The sequence below is a fragment of the Diceros bicornis genome, chromosome 22 (assembly GCF_020826845.1).
Source record: "Diceros bicornis minor isolate mBicDic1 chromosome 22, mDicBic1.mat.cur, whole genome shotgun sequence".
Classification (NCBI taxonomy): domain Eukaryota; kingdom Metazoa; phylum Chordata; class Mammalia; order Perissodactyla; family Rhinocerotidae; genus Diceros; species Diceros bicornis.
This window is the reverse complement of record NC_080761.1, coordinates 53634925-53656641: the sequence shown is the minus strand read 5'-3', so window position 1 is coordinate 53656641 and position 21717 is coordinate 53634925. Positions and strand designations below refer to the sequence as shown.

At 39.1% G+C, this 21717-nt stretch overlaps 1 protein-coding gene and 1 non-coding gene across 7 annotated transcripts in view; both read left to right on the top strand.

The window, feature by feature from the left end:
* Window positions 1-21717, top strand: part of UBAP2 (ubiquitin associated protein 2) — a 119460-nt gene that overhangs the window by 75787 nt on the left and 21956 nt on the right. For 5 of the 6 annotated variants that reach the window (XM_058565974.1, XM_058565979.1, XM_058565976.1 and 2 more), the window contains 5 exons: window positions 339-442; window positions 10393-10445; window positions 14234-14301; window positions 16802-16991; window positions 20345-20558. In XM_058565974.1, coding sequence (XP_058421957.1) covers window positions 339-442; window positions 10393-10445; window positions 14234-14301; window positions 16802-16991; window positions 20345-20558 — 629 coding nt within the window. The remainder of the gene's footprint in view (window positions 1-338; window positions 443-10392; window positions 10446-14233; window positions 14302-16801; window positions 16992-20344; window positions 20559-21717) is intronic. The other variant, XM_058565977.1, reaches the window with a different exon arrangement.
* On the top strand, window positions 17109-17191 carry LOC131420288 (small nucleolar RNA SNORD121A). Its single transcript, XR_009223517.1, has one exon. It is a non-coding gene; the product is annotated as a small nucleolar RNA SNORD121A (small nucleolar RNA).

Here is a 21717-nt window from a genome sequence, read left to right as displayed (position 1 = left end):
TTAAGTAGGAGAAGGAAGGTGAAGTTTCTTATGGTGGGTCTTACAGGGGACAAGGCTTGTTTTAGGGAGATTGATGTACAGTCATGCGTTGCATAACGACGTTTTGGTCAACGATGGACCGCATATACGACGGTGGTCCCATAAGATTAGTACCGTACAGCCTAGGTGTGTAGTATGCTATACCATCTAGGTTTATATAAGTACGTTCTATGATGTTCGCAGGACGACGAAATTGCCTGAGGACACACGTCTCAGAACATATCCCTGTTGCACAGTTAAATTTGTGACTTTGTTGATTGCTTCATTTGCCTTTATTCTTTACTTGTTTCAAACCCTAGGACATTTAATGCTGCTGACTATTCAGATTCCCCGTCTATAGATGAGTGTGGGACAAAATCAGTAGTTTGGGAAGCTGCTCAGAATGGTGCAGATGAGGGAACTGGTAAGTGTCTATTCTTGTTGGAGATGTGTTTTAAATGTTTGAGCTCTTAACATACAAAGATGACATCAAAGTGGGCTGAGGGAGAAGAGTGGAAAACAAGCTGCTTTCCTACTTCTGAGACTACTGTTAGCTGGTTCTTGCCTCCAGAGTCTCTCACTTATAAATCTCCTTGATGATAAGATACTTGATTTTTCCCTTCTGCACTATGAGGAAGAGGCTGTAATCAATCTGTGTAAGTCAGTACAAACCCACACTCAAGCCTCAGTGTGTCAGGGATATATAGAATTTCTTAGGGGTAAGTACTTACCATTCCTAATGGTGGACACTAAAATTTTTCCAGTTAAAGTGGTAGATGATAGATGGGTTTGAGGCAACAATTGCTTTTGCAGGTTTTTCTGTATCCTACTATTTTTGGATTATTTCTTTTCTGAAATCCATAGGTAAATATTTGTTAATTGGCCTGTTTATTTAATAGAGCCCTTCTGAGGATTTGTTCATGATAATATGTATATTAAGTATTACAATTATGTTTTGGCACTTCGTGAATTATAACCCAAAATATAAAGGTATAGCTCAATACAGTATCTAAAAGGAAACATCCCTGTAACATCAAGCCTGGTCAAAAGATAAGACCGTGTCACCATCACAGAAACACAATTAATGAACTAGAAATCAAAGATACTGTAGAGAGGATCAGCAAAAATTATAAATAGTAATTTGACAAGACTAGTAAAATTGATCAGCTTATTGTGAGACTGATCAAGGGAAGGAGCAAGAAGCATAAATAATTGGTTACAGGAATGAGAAAGGTAATATTGATATTAATTGTAATTACAATTAGTTATATATTATAATTATAATTAATGTAGATATTAAAAGATCGTAAGAAGATACTTTATGTCAATAAATTTTATGCTCACATTTAAAATTATAGATTAATCTCACTCTTGAACACAGATGTAAAAATCTTAAAACAAAATATTGGGAAACAGAACTCAGTAAGGTAGAGAAAGGACAATACATCATGGCCACGTTAAATTTTTATTTGATGTTAAAGTTTGTTTAACATTTAAAAATCAGTCAACTCCTATTATATATCGAAGAGAATGGAAGACATAAGTTCACATAAAACCTTGTACACAAATGTTCGTAGAAGTGTAATTCACAATAGCTAAAAAGTGGAAACAAACCATGTGTCTTTCAATGGATAAATAAAATGTGATAAATCATCTATACCATGGAATATCCATTCTGCCATAAAAAAGAATAAAGTACTGATACATGCTGCAACATGGATGAATCTTGAAGACATTATGCTCAGTGAAAGAAGCGTCTTGAAGGACCACATATTTTATATTGTATAATTTCATTTATATGAAATGTCCAGATTAGGCAAATACACAGAGACAGAAAGTATATTGGTGGTTGCCGAGGGCTGGGAATGTTTGGGAAAAATGGGAAGTGACTACTAGTAGGTTCAAGGTTTCTTTTTGGAATGATGAAAGTATTCTAGAATAGTTGTGACTGTTGTACAACTTGTGAATACACTAAAAACTACTCAGTTGAGGGCCAGCCCGGTGGCACAGCAGTTAAGTGTGCGCACTCCGCTTTGGCGGCCTGGGGTTTGCTGGTTCAGATCCTGGGCGCGCACCGATGTGATGCTTGTCAAGCCATGCTGTGACGGCGTCCAATATAAAGTAGAGGAAGATGGGCACGGATGTTAGCCCAGAGCCAGTCTTCCTCAGCAGAAAGAGGAGGATAGGCAACAGATGTTAGCTCAGGGCTAATCTTCCTCACACACACAAAAAAACTACTCAATTGCATGCTTTAAAAGGGTGGATTTTATGCTATGTGAGTTATGTCTCAATAACAAAAGTGAGTATTATTCATCCCTTAACAGAATAAAGGAGAAAAGTCATATCATTTCAATATGAAAAAGCATTTGGCAAAACCCTACATCCATTCCTGATTTTTTTAAAAACTAGTGAATCCAGAATACAAAGAAATTTCCTTAATTAGATAAAGGAAATCTACAAAACTTACAGCAAACATTACAATTAATGGTGATGTGTTGAACATTTTTCCTGTGGAACAAGATAAAGGGACTTACTCTTACTGTTTCTATTCACCACTGTACCAGAGGTCCTGACCATTGCTATAGAGAATTAAAAAGAAAAGTCACAAGGGTTGGAAAGGGAGGAAAAAAACCTGTCATTTCTGGCACTGATATAAAAGAATCTATAGGTAAATTATTAAAATTAATAATAGAGTTTTAAAAGGTCCTAGCAGAAGTTCAATAAACAGATATATTTTTCTTTCTTTTTTTTTACTTTCTAAATGTCTTTTAATTCAATTTTCTTTAAATAACCAAGCATTGAAAACTTTATAAAAATGTTAATTAGTAAACATATTTCTATAAACCATCAACAGACGGAAAATGGAACAAAAATTAATAGCCTCAAGAAACACCAAATGCCTACGAAGAAGTCTAATGATATGTAAGATGATAAGACTTCTATGAAAATATAAAATATAAAATCTTATATTAAAATATAAAATTGATGGCCGGCCCCGTGGCTTAGTGGTTAAGTGCGCACGCTCTGCTGCTGGTGGCCCAGGTTTGGGTCCCGGGCGCGCACCGAGGCACCGCTTCTCCGGCCATGCTGAGGCCGCGTCCCATGTACACCAACTAGAAGGATGTGCAGCTATGACATACGGCTATCTACTGGAGCTTTGGGGGGAAAAATAAATAAATAAAAATTTAAAAAAATATATAAAATTGAGAGATTCAACAAGAAATAATAAATGGAAGGATATAGCATTTTTATATAGTTCAAGTCTCAGTATTGTGAAGGTTGGTTTTTCCTGACTTACTCTTTGAACTTATTATTAATCCATGGTAGTCCACCACATGAAAATTTTTCCCCACTGATATTTTAAAAAGTCAGGTTTATTGAGATGTATTTGTATACAATAAAATTTACCCTTTTAAAGAGGTTTAAGTGGGTGAATTCTAACAAATGCATATAGTTGTGTAACCACCACTAAAATCAAGACACTGTGTTTCTATACTGGCAATGAACAATTGCAAAATACAATAAAAGAAAACACAAAACAAAACCCAGTACCATTTATGGTAGAACAAAAACATGAACTACTTAGGTACAAACCTGAGAAAGTATATACATTACTTGTATGTTGAAAATTATGCAACATGACGAGATATTCACTGTTTATGAATCAGAAGACTCAATATTATTGAAATGTCATTTCTCCCCAAATTGATGTATAAGTCCAGTACAAGTTCTATCAAAATCCCAGCCGATTTCTTTTTGTAAATCGACAACTTGATTCTAAAGTTTTTATAGAAAGGTGTTTTGTTTTTGTTTTTGTTTTTTTGTGAGGAAGATCAGCCCTGTGCTAACATCTGCCAATCCTCCTCTTTTTTTTTTTTTTTTTTTTTGCTGAGGAAGACTGGCCCTGGGCTGACATCCGTGCCTGTCTTCCTCCACTTTATATGGGATGCCGCCACAGCATGGCTTGCCAATTGGTGCGTCTGTGTACGTCCGGTATCCGAACCGGCGAACCCTGGGCTGCCGCAGTGGAGCGCGGACACTTAACTGCTTGCGCTGGCCCTGAAAGTTTTGAAAAAGAACAGCAAAGTCCAAAAACTCACACTCTTTGAGTTTAAGAACTTACTCTAGAGCTACGCTAATCAAGACTGAGGAACTGGCAAGAGATTAGAGAGAGATCAACTATATGATAGCAGATCCAGAAATAAGCCCACAGATATATGGCTAATTGATTTTGACCAGGGTTCCAAGGCACTTCAATGCCATACATTATACTGTGTACAAAGAAATAATTAAGTGGGGGCCGGCCCGGTGGCTTAGCGGTTAAGTGCGTGCCCTCCGCTACGGGTGGCCGGGGTTGGGACCCCTGGTGCACACCGACGCACCGCTTCTCCGGCCATGCTGAGGCCACGTCCCACATACAGCAACTAGAAGGATGTGCAACTATGACATACAACTATCTACTGGGGCTTTGGGGGAAAAAAAAAAGGAGGAGGATTGGCAATAGATTTTAGCTCAGAGCTGGTCTTCCTCAGCAAAAAGAGGACGATTAGCATGGATGATAGCTCAGGGCTGATCTTCCTCACAAAAAAAAAAAAAAAAAGAACCAAGTGGATAATAGCTCAAAATGTGAAACCTGAAAGCACAAGTTCTAAAGAAAACACAGGGGCAAATCCTCACCATCTTGGGTTAGGCTAAGATTTCTTATATAAGACACAATAAGCATGAGTCATAAAAGAAAAACTCAAATGTTCAGAAGAGAATAAAGAAAATGAGAAGGTAGGCATAGTTTGGGAGAAAATATTTATAAATCCCCTATTTGAAAAGGGACTTGTATATAGAATATATAATGAACTCTCACAACTCAGTAATAGGAAAGCAAACAACCCCATAAAATGAGCAATTAAAAGTGAACGAAAAATTGAAAAAGTTCTGGAAATGGGTAGTGGTGGTGGTTGTACAATATTGTGAATGTACTTAATACAAACGAATTCTACACTTAACAAAGGGTTAATGTAAATTTTATGTAATGTGTATTTTACCACAATAAAAAAAACCATAGAATTATGCACGTAACATGGTGTCTATGCCAGTATTTTGGCTACTATATTGTACTGTAATTATGTGAGATGTAATTATCTGGGAAGACTGGACAAAGAGTAACTTCTTGTGAATCTATAATTATTTCAGAATAAAAAGTTAATCAAAAATGAGCAAAAGATTTGAACAGATGCTTCACAAAGGAAGATATATGATGGCAAATAAGCGCATAAGAACATGCTCACCATCACTGGGGAAGTACAAATTAAAACCACAGTGGGTTACCACCATTCATCCGTTAAAATAGCTTTAAGAGAAAACTGACAGTACCAAGTGTTAGTGGAGATGGTGGAATGACTTGAGCTCATACATGGCTGGTGTGAAAGCATACCTTTGCCATCAAATCTGACAATCCCAACCCGAGGTTTTTATTGAAGGGGAATGAAAACACATCCACACAAAATCCTGCACGTGATGTGTATAGCAGCTTTGTTAATAATCTTCACTGATTTTTTTTTCTTTCTTTCTTTTTTTTTTTTTTTGTGAGGAAGATCAGCCCTGAGCTATCATCCGTGCTAATCCTCCTCTTTTTGCTGAGGAAGACCGGCTCTGAGCTAACATCTATTGCCAATCCTCCTCCTTTTCTTTTCCCCCCTGAAGCCCCAATAGATAGTTGTATGTCATAGTTGCACATCCTTCTAGTTGCTGTATGTGGGACACGGCCTCAGCATGGCCGGAGAGGCCGTGTGTCCGTGCGCGCCCCAGGATCCGAACCCGGGCCGCCAGCAGTGGAGCGCAGGCACTTAACCGCTAAGCCACGGGGCCGGCCCTCTCCACTGATGTTTAAATCAAGTGTTGAGTTAGTCGATTAACTGCTATTTTTGTTTTTTTCATTCCCCCTCCTTTTCTCCCATCTCCTGTCTTCTGTCCTCTCTCTTTTCTCCCCTTCCTTCCCCTCGATATCATTTGGAATAGCAGATTCCTTGCTGAAAAACATTTAGATAAGCAAAATGTGTTTGATACTGAATACACTTAAAGGATGTGGTCAGCTAATGGATGGTGGCTATTTCTTTAGAGGTATTACAGAATGGTATTGTCTTGTAGATAACGCAGATTTCTGAGTCCGGCTCTCAGCCTTATAGGCTCAGAAACCTGACTTTGACAGTATAATAATCAAATTCTTTCCTTAGAGGCAGACTCACATTAACCCAAATAGAAAGACTGAGGATAGTCAGAATGCTAATTTATAAATTTACAGAAAAATAGGTATAACCTATTAAACAGATTGGAATGCTCTCTTTGACAAGTGGGAAGGGAGCTTGGTGAACGTGAGAATGAGAACAAACGTAGTTGATGCAAATTGGATGTTCAAGGGCCATCTGGCTAAGACAACTCATGTTGAGTCCCAGTGGCCTGTCACAGCATGAATTGCAGTAGGTTCCCCTCTCCTTGGATGCACAGCATATACTTAGCTTTGATGCTTTCCGTCCTCTGTTTAATTTGCTGACCAGTTTTGATGTGTTAAAACCTTCCATTTTACATTGATGTGCAGAACTGGCATCAAATGCTCAAAATGTAGCTCAGAATCTGCCAAACAAAAATTCTTAGGGACCCAAAGCTATGAATGTTTTATTTAAAAAATGTCCTTAGTTAAGAATCTTATAAAATGCTTACAATATCTTCCATTTTTATCAAGGCTAGTTAATAAAAATTCATCAGGTAAATGTTTGTAATCTACTTGATGGAATAATTATCAGCTTTTGATTATGGAAGCGTTTTACAGATTGGCCTTCAAGACACCACAGATTTTGCATCGTTTTCCTTTTACCTATATGGCTGACTTATATGTGCTCTTGATAGAGGACTAACATCAAATTAAATTGAACATTTAGCACACATCTCAAGTTTATTGTTTTAAGCTGAAAATAAATGTCATTGACATTTTCCCATATGTTCGAGGTATAGGTCAATAGGTCTATTATGGACCAAATTCTTACTGTAAAAATTTTAATATTCCAAAATAGGGTTAGGACCTGACCTTTGTTCTTCTGTATCTAGTGTCTGGTATTTTTTATAGTCTGTGTGTCTAGGGTGGGTTACTGCAACCACTTGGCCCTGGTTGCTAACCTGGGGCTTCCCCTCTATTGCCTGTACCATGTGTACCACTGTACCATGTTGTTCTGCTTACAACTACATATGTTGTCTTCTGCCTGCTTGTTATATACTCAGATTCTCACACCCTTCTGCACGTCTAAATTTGTGTTTTAATTATTTTCCTAATTCTCTTAAGTAGTAGGCTCGTCTCTACATATCATGTATAAGAGAGTATGTTCTAACTTAGTACCACTGAATTATACACTTAAAAATGACCAAGATGGTAAATTTTATGTTAGGAGTATTTTGCCACAACTTAAAAATTTTTGGAAGAAAAAGTATGTTTTAAACTTTAGGATACTTTTAATATTTTATTTATGGGTTTTTGTAATGCCTCATTATTGTTTCTCTCCCCTGGAATATCCCTTCTTTATATATCTGTCTGTTCTGATATTTTCCAGCCTTCAAGTTTTTTGCTGTGCTCCATCTTCCCCATAAGTTTTCTCTTAACATTCTAGCTTTCATTAACTTTTTCGTCCTCCAATTTTTTTTTTTTTTTTTTTTGGTGAGGAGGATCAGCCCTGAGCTAACATCTGCCAATCCTCCTCTTTTTGCTGAGGAAGACTGGCCCTGGGCTAACATCCCTGCCCATCTTCCTCCACTTTATATGGGATGCTGTGATAGCATGGCTTGACAAGCAGTGCGTCGGTGTGCGCCCAGGATCTGAACCGGCGAACCCCGGGCCGCTGCAGCAGAGCCTGCGCACTTAACTGCTTGTGCCACCAAGCCGGCCCCCGTCGTCCTCCAATTTTTTAATGTATTAATCAGCTTCATGTAATTTATCATTCAATAATATATTACCCTGGGCTGGCCCCGTGGCTTAGCGGTTAAGTGCGCGCGCTCTGCTGCTGGCGGCCCAGGTTCGGATCCTGGGCGCGCACCAACGCACCGCTTCTCCGGCCATGCTGAGGCCGTGTCCCACATACAGCAACTAGAAGGATGTGTAGCTATGACATACAACTATCTACTGGGGCTTTGGGGGAAAAAAACAAATAAATAAAATTATAAAAAAAAAATATTACCCTGATCACAAAGATTTTAATTCTCTTTCCAATGAGATATGACTTAGATACTTAGCATCATGCTTAATGTGTAGGCTTTTAACCCAGTATTGGTTGGTTGATGATGGTTGATGAAGGGTTCCTAAGGAGAATGCCACCATAAATTGTTTCCTATTATAACCTTAGAGGCCTCGAAAGTGAAAATTTAGGAACGATTTTTGAGGCTTTGAAATTTTCTATTTCTTAATTATCCTAAAACCGCTTAGGTTGAGCCTCAGCTTTTGTAAAGTAGAATTTGTCAATCTTCAAATTAGAGTACTGTCTCCTGTGATGAATTTGACAGCATGAGTATAGGGTAGGTTGGATGGAGGTGGCCCCAAGAACACAATGTATTGGCCATCTTTGAAATTAGTCCAGTTTTGAGCTTTTTAAATTATGCATGTACTTAGAGAAAAGTCTGGAAGGAAATATATTCAAAGATTAGAGATTGTTTTTATTAGTACTTAAAAGAAAGTCACATTATAGAAGGAAGGTGAGAGTGAAGGGTGGGTGGATCGCTTGCCTTAGATTCATTTAGCTTCGTGTACAGTGTCCTCTCCAAGAGGCCTGTGCAGGAGTCTAGAGAACAAGGTTCCAGTACTGATTTCCAACTGGGACTAATTGTACCTTGTGTTTTTTCATTTAAACTATTACTTCTATTTTTGTTTAAAAAATATTTTAATTAAAAAAATTTTAATTCAGAGAGATGTTTTGGGGGAACATAAATTCATATTTTGTTTTATGACATTTCTGGAGAAATTATGGAAACCATTTAAAGGTATGAGTGAGCCAATACAAAATATCTGATTGTCAGTTTAAATATTGACGTCTTTATCAAGCTTTACTATTATTTCAGGCATACAGGCAATTGAGAGGCACAGAAGAGCAGCGAGTTCTTTAGCCAAGGCCTGCCTTCTTGCAACACACATGGCCTGTGGTCCACAGTAATAGATGAGGTCTCTAAGTGATGTGCATAGGTTTCTCACAAAGCAGGGAATGTTTTCAGGTTTGAAAGGCCCCCCTTTATTCCCATATTGTATCATATCCTATGTGATATTTTACAGGGAGCCATGTTCCATAAATCTATAGCTGCTGTGTTTGTTTGCCAGAACCCATCCTAAATTAGGGACATCCTGTTGAAAGCATTCCATAGAGAGGGACTCTTTTCTTAGGTAATACCATGAGTTTATTGATGAGGTGGTTGGTTATTAGATTGTTGACATGATTCCAAGGAAGTGAGATCTGGTCACCTGTCCTTTTTTCTCAGGAGTGTGCCTCTCCTTCTCCTCTCTTTCTCCTCCCCACACACAAACCTTATTGTAGGTCAGATGTTTGACTCATTTCTTCTCATTAAAGGAACTGAAAACATTTACAATCTCACTTCCTGGGGGTGATTATAGTTAATATCTTAGTGTATTTCCTTTTAAAACATTTTCCCTGGGTAAGTGTTTGCGTATATGCTTTAAAATAGTGGGCCTATACTTATACAGGATCTCTAAGTACTAAAGTCAGCATTTTTGAATACCAGTGCTTTTCTCTAAAGCACTTAATTGTTTTATGGATGAGTGTTCTTTAAGAACTGTCTGAGCATATCCTCTGTGCCTGCTTGTCCAGAAGTTAATAGCACCAGACTTGATGTGAGCAGGACTGAGGTCCAGCTTTGCTGGAGACCTATTAGGAAACCATATAGTGGAGACAATATCTTATAAAAAGGATCTCTAAATATGATAATTCACTAATCCATCTGAAATAGGATCCAAGGCAGACCTGCCTTACGTTGAATTTTCTTCTGTTTTAAATTCTATGTAGCATAAGGAATGATCTCATTGTTAAATGTTGTGTATTTGTGCTGTGCCCATACTTTCTTACTCAAGGTAGAATTGCTTGGGTGTGATCTACACTGAAGCAAAATCTATTTGAGACATTGCTTTGAGTTTATGTGGATAGTACCTAGCCAAGTTGTGTTTGAAAACATGACCAATTTTATTGAGAATAGATTAAGAGCCTCATATTTCTTGGATTATAAACCAAATTGCTAATGAGGCATATGATATGTCTTGTGCAGAACGCCATAAAGAATCATTTGGAATAAGACCATATTGACTTTGTGGTGTAAACTGAAATTGTTGTCGCTTCTCAACAGGGGCCTGGAAGAATTCTGTGGAAGAGTGGACAACAGAAGACTGGACTGAAGATGTAAGTGTTTAGCATCAGATCAGATCCATCTTTCTTTCGGTTTCTGGTGGAGGCATGGTTACTTTGAAGAAAGCCTGAGACATCTTACACTGTTCTTGGCTCTTTTTCAGACCTCTGTGATTACCATGTTTTTTTAGCAGATACTTCTCAGAAGGAAGTTGTTATTTTGACATTCTTAAGAAACTTGGTTTTAAAGCATCCACTTAAAAATGACTAGATGTTATTATTATTATTATTTTTTAAATTATTTATTTATTTTTTTCCCCCAAAGCCCCAGTAGATAGTTGTATGTCATAGTTGCACATCCTTCTAGTTGCTGTATGTGAGACTCGGCCTCAGCATGGCCAGAGAAGCAGTGCGGCGGTGCGCACCTGGGATCCGAACCCGGGCCGCCAGCAGCGGAGCGCACGCACCTAACCGCTAAGCCACGGGGCCGGCCCATAAAAATGACTAGATATTAAATAGGACTGAAATCATTGTTAAATAGGACTGAAATCATTTTTTAGCTTATCTTTGTTTTGTTTGGCCTGATAATGAACAGATGCTATTGCCGTGGCCTATGAACTATTAATTATTCTTTTTTTTTTTTTGAGGAAGATCAGCCCTGAGCTAACATCTGTGTTAATCCTCCTCTTTTTGCTGAGGAGGACCAGCTCTGAGCTAACGTCTGTTGCCAATCCTCCTCCTTCCCACCGCCCCCTCCCCCCCCCCCGCCCCAAAGCTCCAGTAGATAGTTGTATGTCATAGTTGCACATCCTTCTAGTTGCTATATGTGGGACGCGGCCTCAGCATGACCAGAGAAGCGGTGCGTCGGTGCGCCCCCGGGTTGCGAACCCGGGCCGCCAGTAGCGGAGCGCGTGCACTTAACCGCCAAGCCATGGGGCCGGCCCTATTAATTATTCATAATAACATTTTTATTAAAGGAGAGAGTCTGTGTTTTGGACTGAAATTAGCTTAAATAAGTCATTCTGGTTCTAGGCCCAGCCCTCTTCCCCTTTCAACTAGACTGGCCCTTTTTGTACTGATTATTCCACAGACATTTTTGAGTGTACTGTACTAGCTTCTCGGTTGTGTCAGTCTATAAGTTCTGGGTTCAGCATAAGATATTCTGTGATAAAAAATATTTAACTTAAATAGTGAAAAAGAAAAAGTAACTGAACTAGCTTTATACCATATTTTATACCATTTTTCTGTTGGCTCTCAAGCCCCAGAACAGAAGTACGTACACGATAGAGAGTTTTAGCAGACACTAGGAGGGAGAGAATAAAGGAGTTAAAAGTTTTGACCTTCAAAATCACATGAAGTGACCCAAACTTTGAGATTTTTTTTTTTAAATAATTTTATTTATTTATTTATTTATTCCCAAAGCCCCAGTAGATAGTTGTATGTCATAGCTGCACATCCTTCTAGTTGCTGTATGTGGGACGCAGCCTCAGCATAGCCGGAAAAGCGGTGCGTTGGTGCGCGCCCGGGATCCGAACCCGGGCCGCCAGCAGCGGAGCGCGCGCACTTAACCGCTAAGCCACGGTGCCGGCCCCTGAGATTTTTTTTTTTGAGATTATTTTTTCCCCTCTCTCCCATTTTGTACTCACAAGTACTTTTTTTTCTAAACTGCATTTATGCTTCTTTCCTTTTTTAGCAGTATTATATCTGGCTTGTTAGGGAGTGAGCTGGGTAGGATGTGAGGAAGGAGGAGAACAGATATGCTTATTTGATTGGGATTTAGGAGATTTAGGGTATATTTTCACTTCTGCCACATACTAAGCACAAGTCCTTGGGGTTACCTGTATAGAAGGCTGGACTAGATGGATAATTTTTGAATCAGTGGAGGGATGGGTACCGGTGACATGGGGAAGTCAGAGCGAGCAGCCTGTGGGCACTTTACCTTACTTCAGAAAGAACTGTCTGCTTCTAAATGTTTTGTCAGTAGAATTTTTGCGAAGAGTTTGGAGAAAAACAAAGCTTATAGAGCTAAAAGCTTTACATCTTTGCCTGTTGTCTGGTTCAGCAGGCAGGTTAGAAAATCAGCAGGAGGTCGGAAGGCAAAAGGCCTGTATTCAGATTCTAGCTGGGTTGCCCTGTTGACCTTGGACGAGGCATCTTTCCTTTCTGAGCCTCCTATTTTTCATCTCTATAGTGAATATCATAATAACTGTCCTGCCTAACTCACAGGGTTTTTGTGTGGGTCAGATGAGGTCTTATGATGAAAGTCTGCTAACAAGCAGTACAAATGGACACACAGATATTACTGTTCTGCTGTAAAGATCATATTGTATCACAATATAATTTATAATTACTGAAAAGAAGTAGCATAGGGAATTTGGACATCTTTTCTCAGGAATTATCAAAAAAATTTTAAAGTTTTCTGAGATGATACCAAGTAATGGTGATCTAAAATGCAAATCCTAAATTCCTTGTAGAGCTTAGAACAATGACGACTCACTTTTCCCCTCCTCTTGCCCCTCTTTTTAAAAAAGACAGAAGGAAACAGTCAAGTTTTCTGTGTTCTGCCAGGGTTAGAGATGATGTTGGTGATTAATGTGGTTCTCATTTTCTTTCAACTTACTAATATTTTTAGCGCTTTAGATCTATCATTGCTTTTCATAGAATTACTCCTTTGTGTCTTTGGATCAACATTTATCAGCCTTTAAAAGCCCATGCCCTACTTTGAAAACATAGAAAGAGTCTACCTTTCATTAATGTCAATTGAGGTTTCAAAAAATTTTATCCTGTGTGCCTTAAAAGTGCATTAAAACAATACGCATGAATCTCAAAATAATTATGTTGAATGAAAGAAGCCAGACAGAAAAGATTGCGTATTTTTTTATCCCATTTGAAATTCTAGAAAATACAACCTAATCTATAGTGACAGAAAGCACTTTAGTGTTTGCCTGGGGAGAAGGTGGGAGGAATTGATTACACAGGGACAGGAACAAACTTGTGGGGTAATAGATATGTTCATTGTCTTGAGTTGGTGATGGTTTTGTTAAGAGTATACATATGACAAAACTCATTCAGTTATTCATTTTGTTTTTTTTTTTTTTTTAGATTTTATTTATTTATTTTTTCCCCCCAAAGCCCCGGTATGATAGTTGTATGTCATAGCTGCACATCCTTCTAGTTGCTGTATGTGGGACTCGGCCTCAGGATGGACAGAGAAGTGGTGCCTCGGTGCGCGCCCGGGATCCGAACCCGGGCCACCAGCATCGGAGCGCGTGCACTTAACCACCAAGCCACGGGGCCGGCCCCAGTTATTCATTTTGAATATTTGCAGTTATTGTGTGTGTTATACCTCAATAAAATATTTTTTTAATAAAAACAGGAAGGAAACCCATGACTTAATAAAAAAGAAATAAAAATTACTAATACAAAATACTAAAGCCATCTGTCTTTGGGGAAAGAAAACGTCAATTATTTTGCCTTTTCAAACTTCCCTACCCCTTTTTGGCATTATGCTAACATTGGTGGTGGTTTTATTGGTATTCTCATTTTGCATAATGTCAAATAGAGTAGTAAGACTGGGACTTGAATCTTGGCCTGACTTGACTTCACTGTGCTGTTCCCCTGATGTGAAATCCTTATTGTGGGCTTGTCAAACTGAAATCACCTTCACCTGAAGAAAATTACTTGTCCTGATCACCTGTATATTTCCTTTTTCCTTTAGTCCACCTTTTGGGGGGACTATAATGAGAGTACTGGTGACTAAAAATTGTCAGGAATTTGATATATTTTTGGTTTGATATCACACAGAATAAGATTAAAATATTTTTTTCATTCTTTCCATACAGCTTTCTGAAACAAAGGTCTTCACTGCCTCGTCTGTCCCAGCGGAGAATCCTGTCACACCTGGGCCAAGGTAAACACATTTGCCACCTTTTGTTTGTTATTCAAAGCGTAATTGAAATTTCTTGCTTCAAGAAAAGTGTTTGATTCTTGTGTTTCTTTCTGTTTTTTTCACTTTTCTTGAATCTGTTTCTATTTTTTCTTTTTTCTGTCTAAGACTTTATTTTGTCCCTAAGCTACCTGGTCAGCTGACAGAGCCTCCATCATTTCCTAATTGACTGTATCCACTGATGAATTAAAATAGCAATTATGTTGGTGATTTATCATCATTTGTGGCAGAGATTATGTTAAACCTATTTAATGGTTCTTCTTTTTTACTTTTGTAAACATACTGTTTTTTGACAGATGAACTTAATACAAAATATTCTTTGGTTTCTTCATATAATACCGTTTATTTAGATCTTCTCAGGTTAATACAAACTTCTCATTGTATATGGGCTCTCCTAGTTTTAATCTATTAGTCTCATAGATTACAGAAAAGCAAGGAGCTTTTGGGGGTAATAGAAACATTGTTAGAATGTGTACAAAACTGAATTATTGAAAAGCATTTATTTACATCCTAGTTTTCACAATAAGTCTAAAAACCTTTGATTATGATTTCAAAACGTAGTGATCTAAAAGGATAAAAGGCTTGATATATATGACGCCTGAAAATTGAAGGCAATTTTGAACCTAACATGCACAATCTTATGCTAAATGAGATGGTTATACGACTTCATGGGCCCGCCCCGTGGCTTAGCGGATAAGTGCGTGCGCTCTGCTATTGGCAGCCGGGGTTCGGATCCCGGGCGTGCACTGACGCACCACTTCTCTGGCCATGCTGAGGCCGCATCCCACGTACAGCAACTAGAAGGAAGTGCAGCTATGACATACAACTATCTACTGGGGCTTTGGGGGAAAAATAAAAAAAAATTAAAAAAAAAAAAGACTTCATTATAGGGAAATAAAAACTGTCAAAGCGGGGCTGGCCCTGTGGCTTAGTGGTTAAGTGCACGCACTCCGCTGCTGGCGGCCAGGGTTTGGATCCTGGGCGTGCACCGATGCACTGCTTATGAGGCCATGCTGTGGTGGTGTCCCATGTAAAGTGGAGGAAGATGGGCACAGATGTTAGCCCAGGGCCAATCTTCCTCAGCAAAAAGAGGAAGACTGGCATGGATGTTAGCTCAGGGTTGATGTTCCTCTCTCTCACACACACACAAAAAAAATAAAAATAAAAAACTGTCAAAGGTTTTATGTCTTGCAATATATTGTTTTGTGAATTGCTTGGAATTTCTTGTTAAATGGATACAACTTCTTCGTTGTATTTATTACTCAATGAATTTGATAGGATCATTTTAACTTTTTTTCAATATTAAGTGGACTTTTTTAGTAGTTATTTTTCAGAAGACAGTGCTGTGGTATTTTTCATGCATATGTTTTATCAATCTTTTGTAATAGAACTTGCCCTGTTTTTTGTAGTAATGCAACTTTTGAGTTGGGTCGTATGTAATATGACTACCCTGGATTTGTATCCCTGGAGTTGGGATATCATGAGCTAGAACATTACCTTGGAATCTTAGGTACTAGTCTGGGACTTCAGCCTGGTTATGGGAAAGTGAGTGTGGCAGAGCATCAGGAGAGGAGCTCGGGCCTGGGAACTTCTCTCTGTATCACGAGTGAGTCTTGAATTGTTTGACCTCCCAGAATCTGCCTCACTGGCCTAGTGAGCGTGTCAGTTAGGAGAACTGACTGGGAACGGGCCTTTGAAAGTCTTTAATGGGGCAAATTACCATGTGAGGTAATCCTGTGCCTTGCAGGCCCTGTAGCAGAGAGTTAAGTGGCTCACCCAGGTGTCAGGTAGTATCTGTCTGGCAGACCTTTCTTCTTCATGCGTTCAGGTTTTCAGGCCACGATTTGCAAATTGGATTATCTGTCTTTCTGGGGGGCATTATAAGAGTTCTGATTAACAGGGTATTTGTTAATATTTTGTGCATTTTTTCCCTGAATATTTAAGAGAGAAAATTATATGAGATTCATATGAACCTAAATGTATTGTGTGGTGGAACGCAGAATTTATAGGAATATTTGTAATAAATGGGGAACTGCCTGAATGGTCTACTGAGGCTGTAGTCCTCATTCCCAGACAGTAAGAATTCACTCTCCTTTAGGAAAGTTTGAGAGACACTGGGATAAATCATAAATAAATAAATGGGGCAAAATATTCTAAAGGAAATGAGCCAAACTTCAGAAAATTGTTTTACTCAATTGCGCCAGGTTTTCAAATCAGTTGTCATTGTGCTATTTCTATGGAAATTCGCACCTTTCGTTTCCCTTCTCTGCATAGCCCTGCTTCAGCCCTGGCTTCGTATGTTTTTTTCGGGGATTGATGCCCTCCTTTTGGCTCCCTTAAACTCCAGTTTCCAAAGGTTTTCCTCACTTAGATAGAAATTACTTTGTATTGGTACACTTCTCAAATTCATTTGTTGCTAAGATTCGCTTATGACTCGTTCCTCATTTGCTTTTTGTCTGCTTAGCATTGATCTGGTAGCCTTGCTCCAGAAGCCTGTTTCTCCCAGTCAAGCCTCAGAAGTCAACTCCTTTGAAACTTCCCAACAGCAGGGCTTTGGCCAAGCCCTCGTCTTCACAAATTCTCAGCACAACAATCAGATGGCACCAGGGACTGGCAGCTCCACTGCTGTCAACTCCTATTCTCCTCAGAGTCTGGTAACTCACTTTTATTTCAGTGTGGGATTTTAAGGAATGTGCCCATGAGCAAATGTATTCTAGAATGACACCTGCCTTATAATTTTCTAAATATGAAAATTTCTACAGTAGATCTCAGTCCAGAAAACAATGATGTGGTAATTTCCAAGCACATATCTGATGATTCCATGTGGAATTCAACTACTCTGAGTTTTCTGGACGAAGATAAAAATATTTCTTTATGATTAGTTGAAATCTTTTCAGTCATAATCACTCAGTCAGGCATCCTTCTTATAATGAATTTTTTCTTGGATTTTGTTTAAAAGTCTGTACTTAAAATGTTAAAATTTTCATTTGTTTTCCAGTTTACTTAAATGCAGATATTTGTCAGTATTGGCTTGCTAAAATCATGCAAACACAGTTCTTTCTAAGTCTGCCTAGGTGCTTACATTTTTTTGCATTATTATTTGTTTTGTTATTCCATAAAATTAGTGTACTTTTTCTTAAAATGTCACAAAATGTAGTAGAGGCCCTTAAAATTTGGATGTGTTTTCATTGAAACAGTGTCATTTGCTGTTGCATCTGCGACTCTGACGTCCCATGAGAATTAAGCTCCCATCAGAAAGAACTTCAGGACCTGTTGATGAAGGATGTGGAGGCAGGCTGATGGGAGTAGAAGCTTAGAGCATAGAGTGAAAGACTATAGCTGCAGAATGGTGACCTGAAGTCCCCGTCCCGCTGTAGGCAGTTCTGAGTAGGCAGCAGGGAGGTTGGAAGGACTGTAAACATAGATCCACAGCTTTCACTAGTGATAATTATTTTGGTTCATTTGCTGCTGTGTTTTACCTGAAATCTACAGTTGCGAAACAGAATTTCATATGAATATGATATAATTTGTTCCCCTACCTGATTCAAAATCATTTACCTGTACCCTAAAAATGGAGAGTCGAATATGTAAACTTTTCATTGCCATCTTCCACTCTGCACAGTCATGTCACGTCAAGTGTAACTGGCTTGGGAACTTGTCATTTTTAGTGTCATTGGTGGTCGTGTATGAGAGGATGTCAGTGCTTGAAGTGGGACAGCCCAAGGCATGGTGCCATCTCTGCTCTGGGAGGGCCTAATGATACCTCTGAATTTAGATTGAACCATCCATCATGTCCTTTCCTCCTCTGCCTTTCCATCTGCTGTTGGTATACTGATGTGATGTCCTTGCTGACTTGCTGGAATCTTGGCTAGGCTCCTGAGAGTATAGGTAGGACATGAGTTTTTTTTTTTTCACAGAGACCTTTTGGTATGTTGCTTTTTTTTTTTTTTTTTTGGTGAGGAAGATTAGCCCTGAGCTAACATCCGATGCCAGTCCTCCTCTTTTGCTGAGGAAGATTGGCCCTGGGCTAACATCCATGCCCATCTTCCTCTACTTTATATGGGACGCCGCCACAGCATGTCTTGACAAGCGGTGCATCAGTGCGCACCTGGGATCCAAAGCTGCGAACCCCTGGCCGTGGAAGTGGAGCACGCGCACTTAACCGCTATGCCACTGGGCCGGCCCCCTGTGTTGCTTTTCATCATGAACAGCACCTTGAGAAGCTGGAGTAAGAATTATCTGTTTAGGGCCGGCCCCGTGGCATAGTGGTTAAGTGCGAGCGCTCCACTGCTGGCGGCCCAGGTTCGGATCCCGGGCGGGCACCACTTCTCTGGCCATGCTGAGGCCGCGTCCCACATACAGCAACTAGAAGGATATGCAGCTATGACATACAACTATCTACTGGGGCTTTGGGGAAAATAAATAAATAAAATCTTAAAAAAAAAAAAAAAAAAGAATTATCTGTTTAGCATATTAGAGCAGTGGTTCTCAACCCTACTCTACTTTTATAATCAATGGGGAACTATAGTAAATAACAACAGTAATAATGATAATAATAATAAAATAATGCCAGAATCTGTACAAGGCAAAATAAGTCAGAATCTTTGGGATTGGGATTTGAGCGCTTGTGTGTGTTTGTGTGTGAGTGCATGTACACGTGTACTAATACACACATTTTTTTAAAGTGCCCCTGTTGACTGAAATGTGTAGGTGGAATTGAGAAGCCCTATACTAAATGTTATCTGGGGCAAGGCAATAGTCATTGACTTGGTGATTTCATTGTGCTGTGAAGCACATGGAAAGTGCATTTGGTAAAATTAGGTGATGCAGGATAGAGATTCTGTAGGAAAAGAGAGGAAGAAGAGAAGCATGGTCCAAGAAGCCTGCATTGAATATGAGGGCTTGAGCTGGGTTTTGGCGGATTCCTAGCAACATAAGAAAGGTGTAGTGGGCAGCACGAGCAAAGAATTTGGAGTAGTGACAAGTAATGTCAGCACACTTGTTCTACAGGAGCGAATTCTGTGACTGATGTGAGATAACTGCCCACAATCTAAAGTTTTGCTCATGTTGGAGAATTTGGATTTCCTTAGGACAACGGAGATACTCCACGCCTTTGGATATTGATAACAGAAATAATTATTTCAACTTTCTAGATCTGGCCTCTTAGGGAATGCAAATCATTTCTGGTTTTGACCTTTTAGATGGTTTTGAAAAGTTATTTTTGACAAAGAACTTATCTTTTCAGAAACTGAATGATACTGAATGATCTTGATGTGTAAAAATGCAGTTGATCTGTACTGTCTTCTCTGGTCATAAGCCTTCGTTCTCTTTGGATCTTCATGTCTGACCTGACAGGATAGATAGAGGGGTGTAACATTGTCTTTTGTATACTTACTTATATTTAAGCATATTTGGTTTCTTAGTTATCTAAAGAACTTGAAATAAACACAGCAGTGTCCAGGGCATCTGCTCAATACACAGATACCACCGTGTAATTCAGTGTCTGATTGTGGAATACTGACTTTTTAAGAAGTACTGTGACCTGCATTTAACCTTGCAGGATGACCTCATGGCTGATCTCTTCTGTGACCAAACCTGTTCTAATCATTAAAGATGATTACTGTTCCACACATTAAGAAAATACTGTATTTTTGTTTTTCAAGCTTGTGTTTGTCATTTAATTCCTGGTATTCCTCTTTATCTTAAAAAAGTATTTTGATTGTGAATTTGTGACATCAATTTAAAAAAAAAAATCAATTTCTTAAAATTCAGGGAAAATATTCCCCTTCCCTTTAATCCCTTATATCAGAACCAGGAAGGATTTTTGGGTTTATTTAGTCAGATCTTGTTGCATAGTGATATTTTTATGTAGTATTGACTCAGATAAGTCTAATTCAGATGTTCTAGGTTATAGATTTAAAATCCCTGTGAAAATACTTGGAGTATTTAAAGCCTGGGGTAGAAATTCTATATTGCTGAGGATTTCTGCTTTTCTTTCCCTTTAAAGTCATCCGTCCTTGGTTCAGGATTTGGAGAGCTTGCACCTTCAAAAATGGCAAACATCACCAGCTCCCAGATCCTGGACCAGCTGAAAACTCCGAGTTTGGGCCAGTTTACCACTACCCCAAGTTCACAGCAGAATAGTACGAGTTCCCCCACAACCACTACTTCTTGGGACCTCAAGCCCTCAGCATCCCAGTCCCCAGTCCTCAGTCATTTTGGTAAGTGTACCTTCTCTGTACCGGTTGCCCCTGGTGAGGACATGCTGAACATTAGCAGAGCATGTTGACTGTGAACACTAATGTGAAATCTGTCCAGAGATGGTTCTTTTTAGTGGAACTTCTGTGGAGTTTCTGAATTAAATCAGTCAGCTTTGTATTATATAAATACCTGCATTTACTTGTTGTTGTTATTAGTAGTAGTGGTACCTACCTTGAAGAGTTGTGCAAAAGCATGGTAAAGGCATGCAAATACAAGGAAACAACGCTGAGTAAATGCCTGGACAGAAGTTTCTGAGCTCTAGTAGAATAGGGTGGTGACAGAATGTGGAATATTGGACAGCATATTAAATCACACCCTCTGGGTTGCTTTCTCATTCCAACATTTGCATGTATCCACCATGATTTGGTCCAGTCTCACTGTCTGTGGTTTGTAATTTAAAGGCACGATGTGTAAGTTAGATGTTTTCTAAACTATACTCACATCAACATTGTGACATTAAACTACCATTCCCCACCAACAACCATTCCCCACCAACACACATGTGCCACCCTGTATTAAGGAATAGCAGGGGTTTATTTTAACCAGTGGGTTGGCCATCTGGGCTGGTTTATGTTGAGGGCATATTGAGAGATAGGGAAGCACTTTTCTCTGCTGAATGAAATGGCTTACTGTTTTGGAATTACCTGAGACTACTCCCAGGTTTGCAGTGATGTTTACCGAGGAAAGTCATTAGAGACTCAATGCCCAGGATTTTTACTGGGGGGCTGGTTACATAGGCACCCTCTGCCTAGTACATACTAACATTCCATAGTCCTAGAAGGAAGGCAGGTGTTCTGCATAAACCACATTGTACAAACAGTCTGGGCACAGAGAGTCCCTCTTACCGGTTAGGGTATTGGCACCCTCTGCCTAGAACATACCAAAATTCCATTTTCCCAGATACCAGCCTGGAGCAAGTCTTGCAAGCTCGTGTTTCTAATGGCAGCTATAGGTCTCCTATGTTAAGTTTTTTTGCACACTTACTAATAAGTGATAGGAGTTTTTAGATTTGAGCATGCTGTTCCCATATTCCTTATAAAGCCTGTTTTTTTCTTACATGCCTCTGATATCAAGTCCGAAAATAGATTCATCTAAGATAGAAATACACTGAGTCATGAG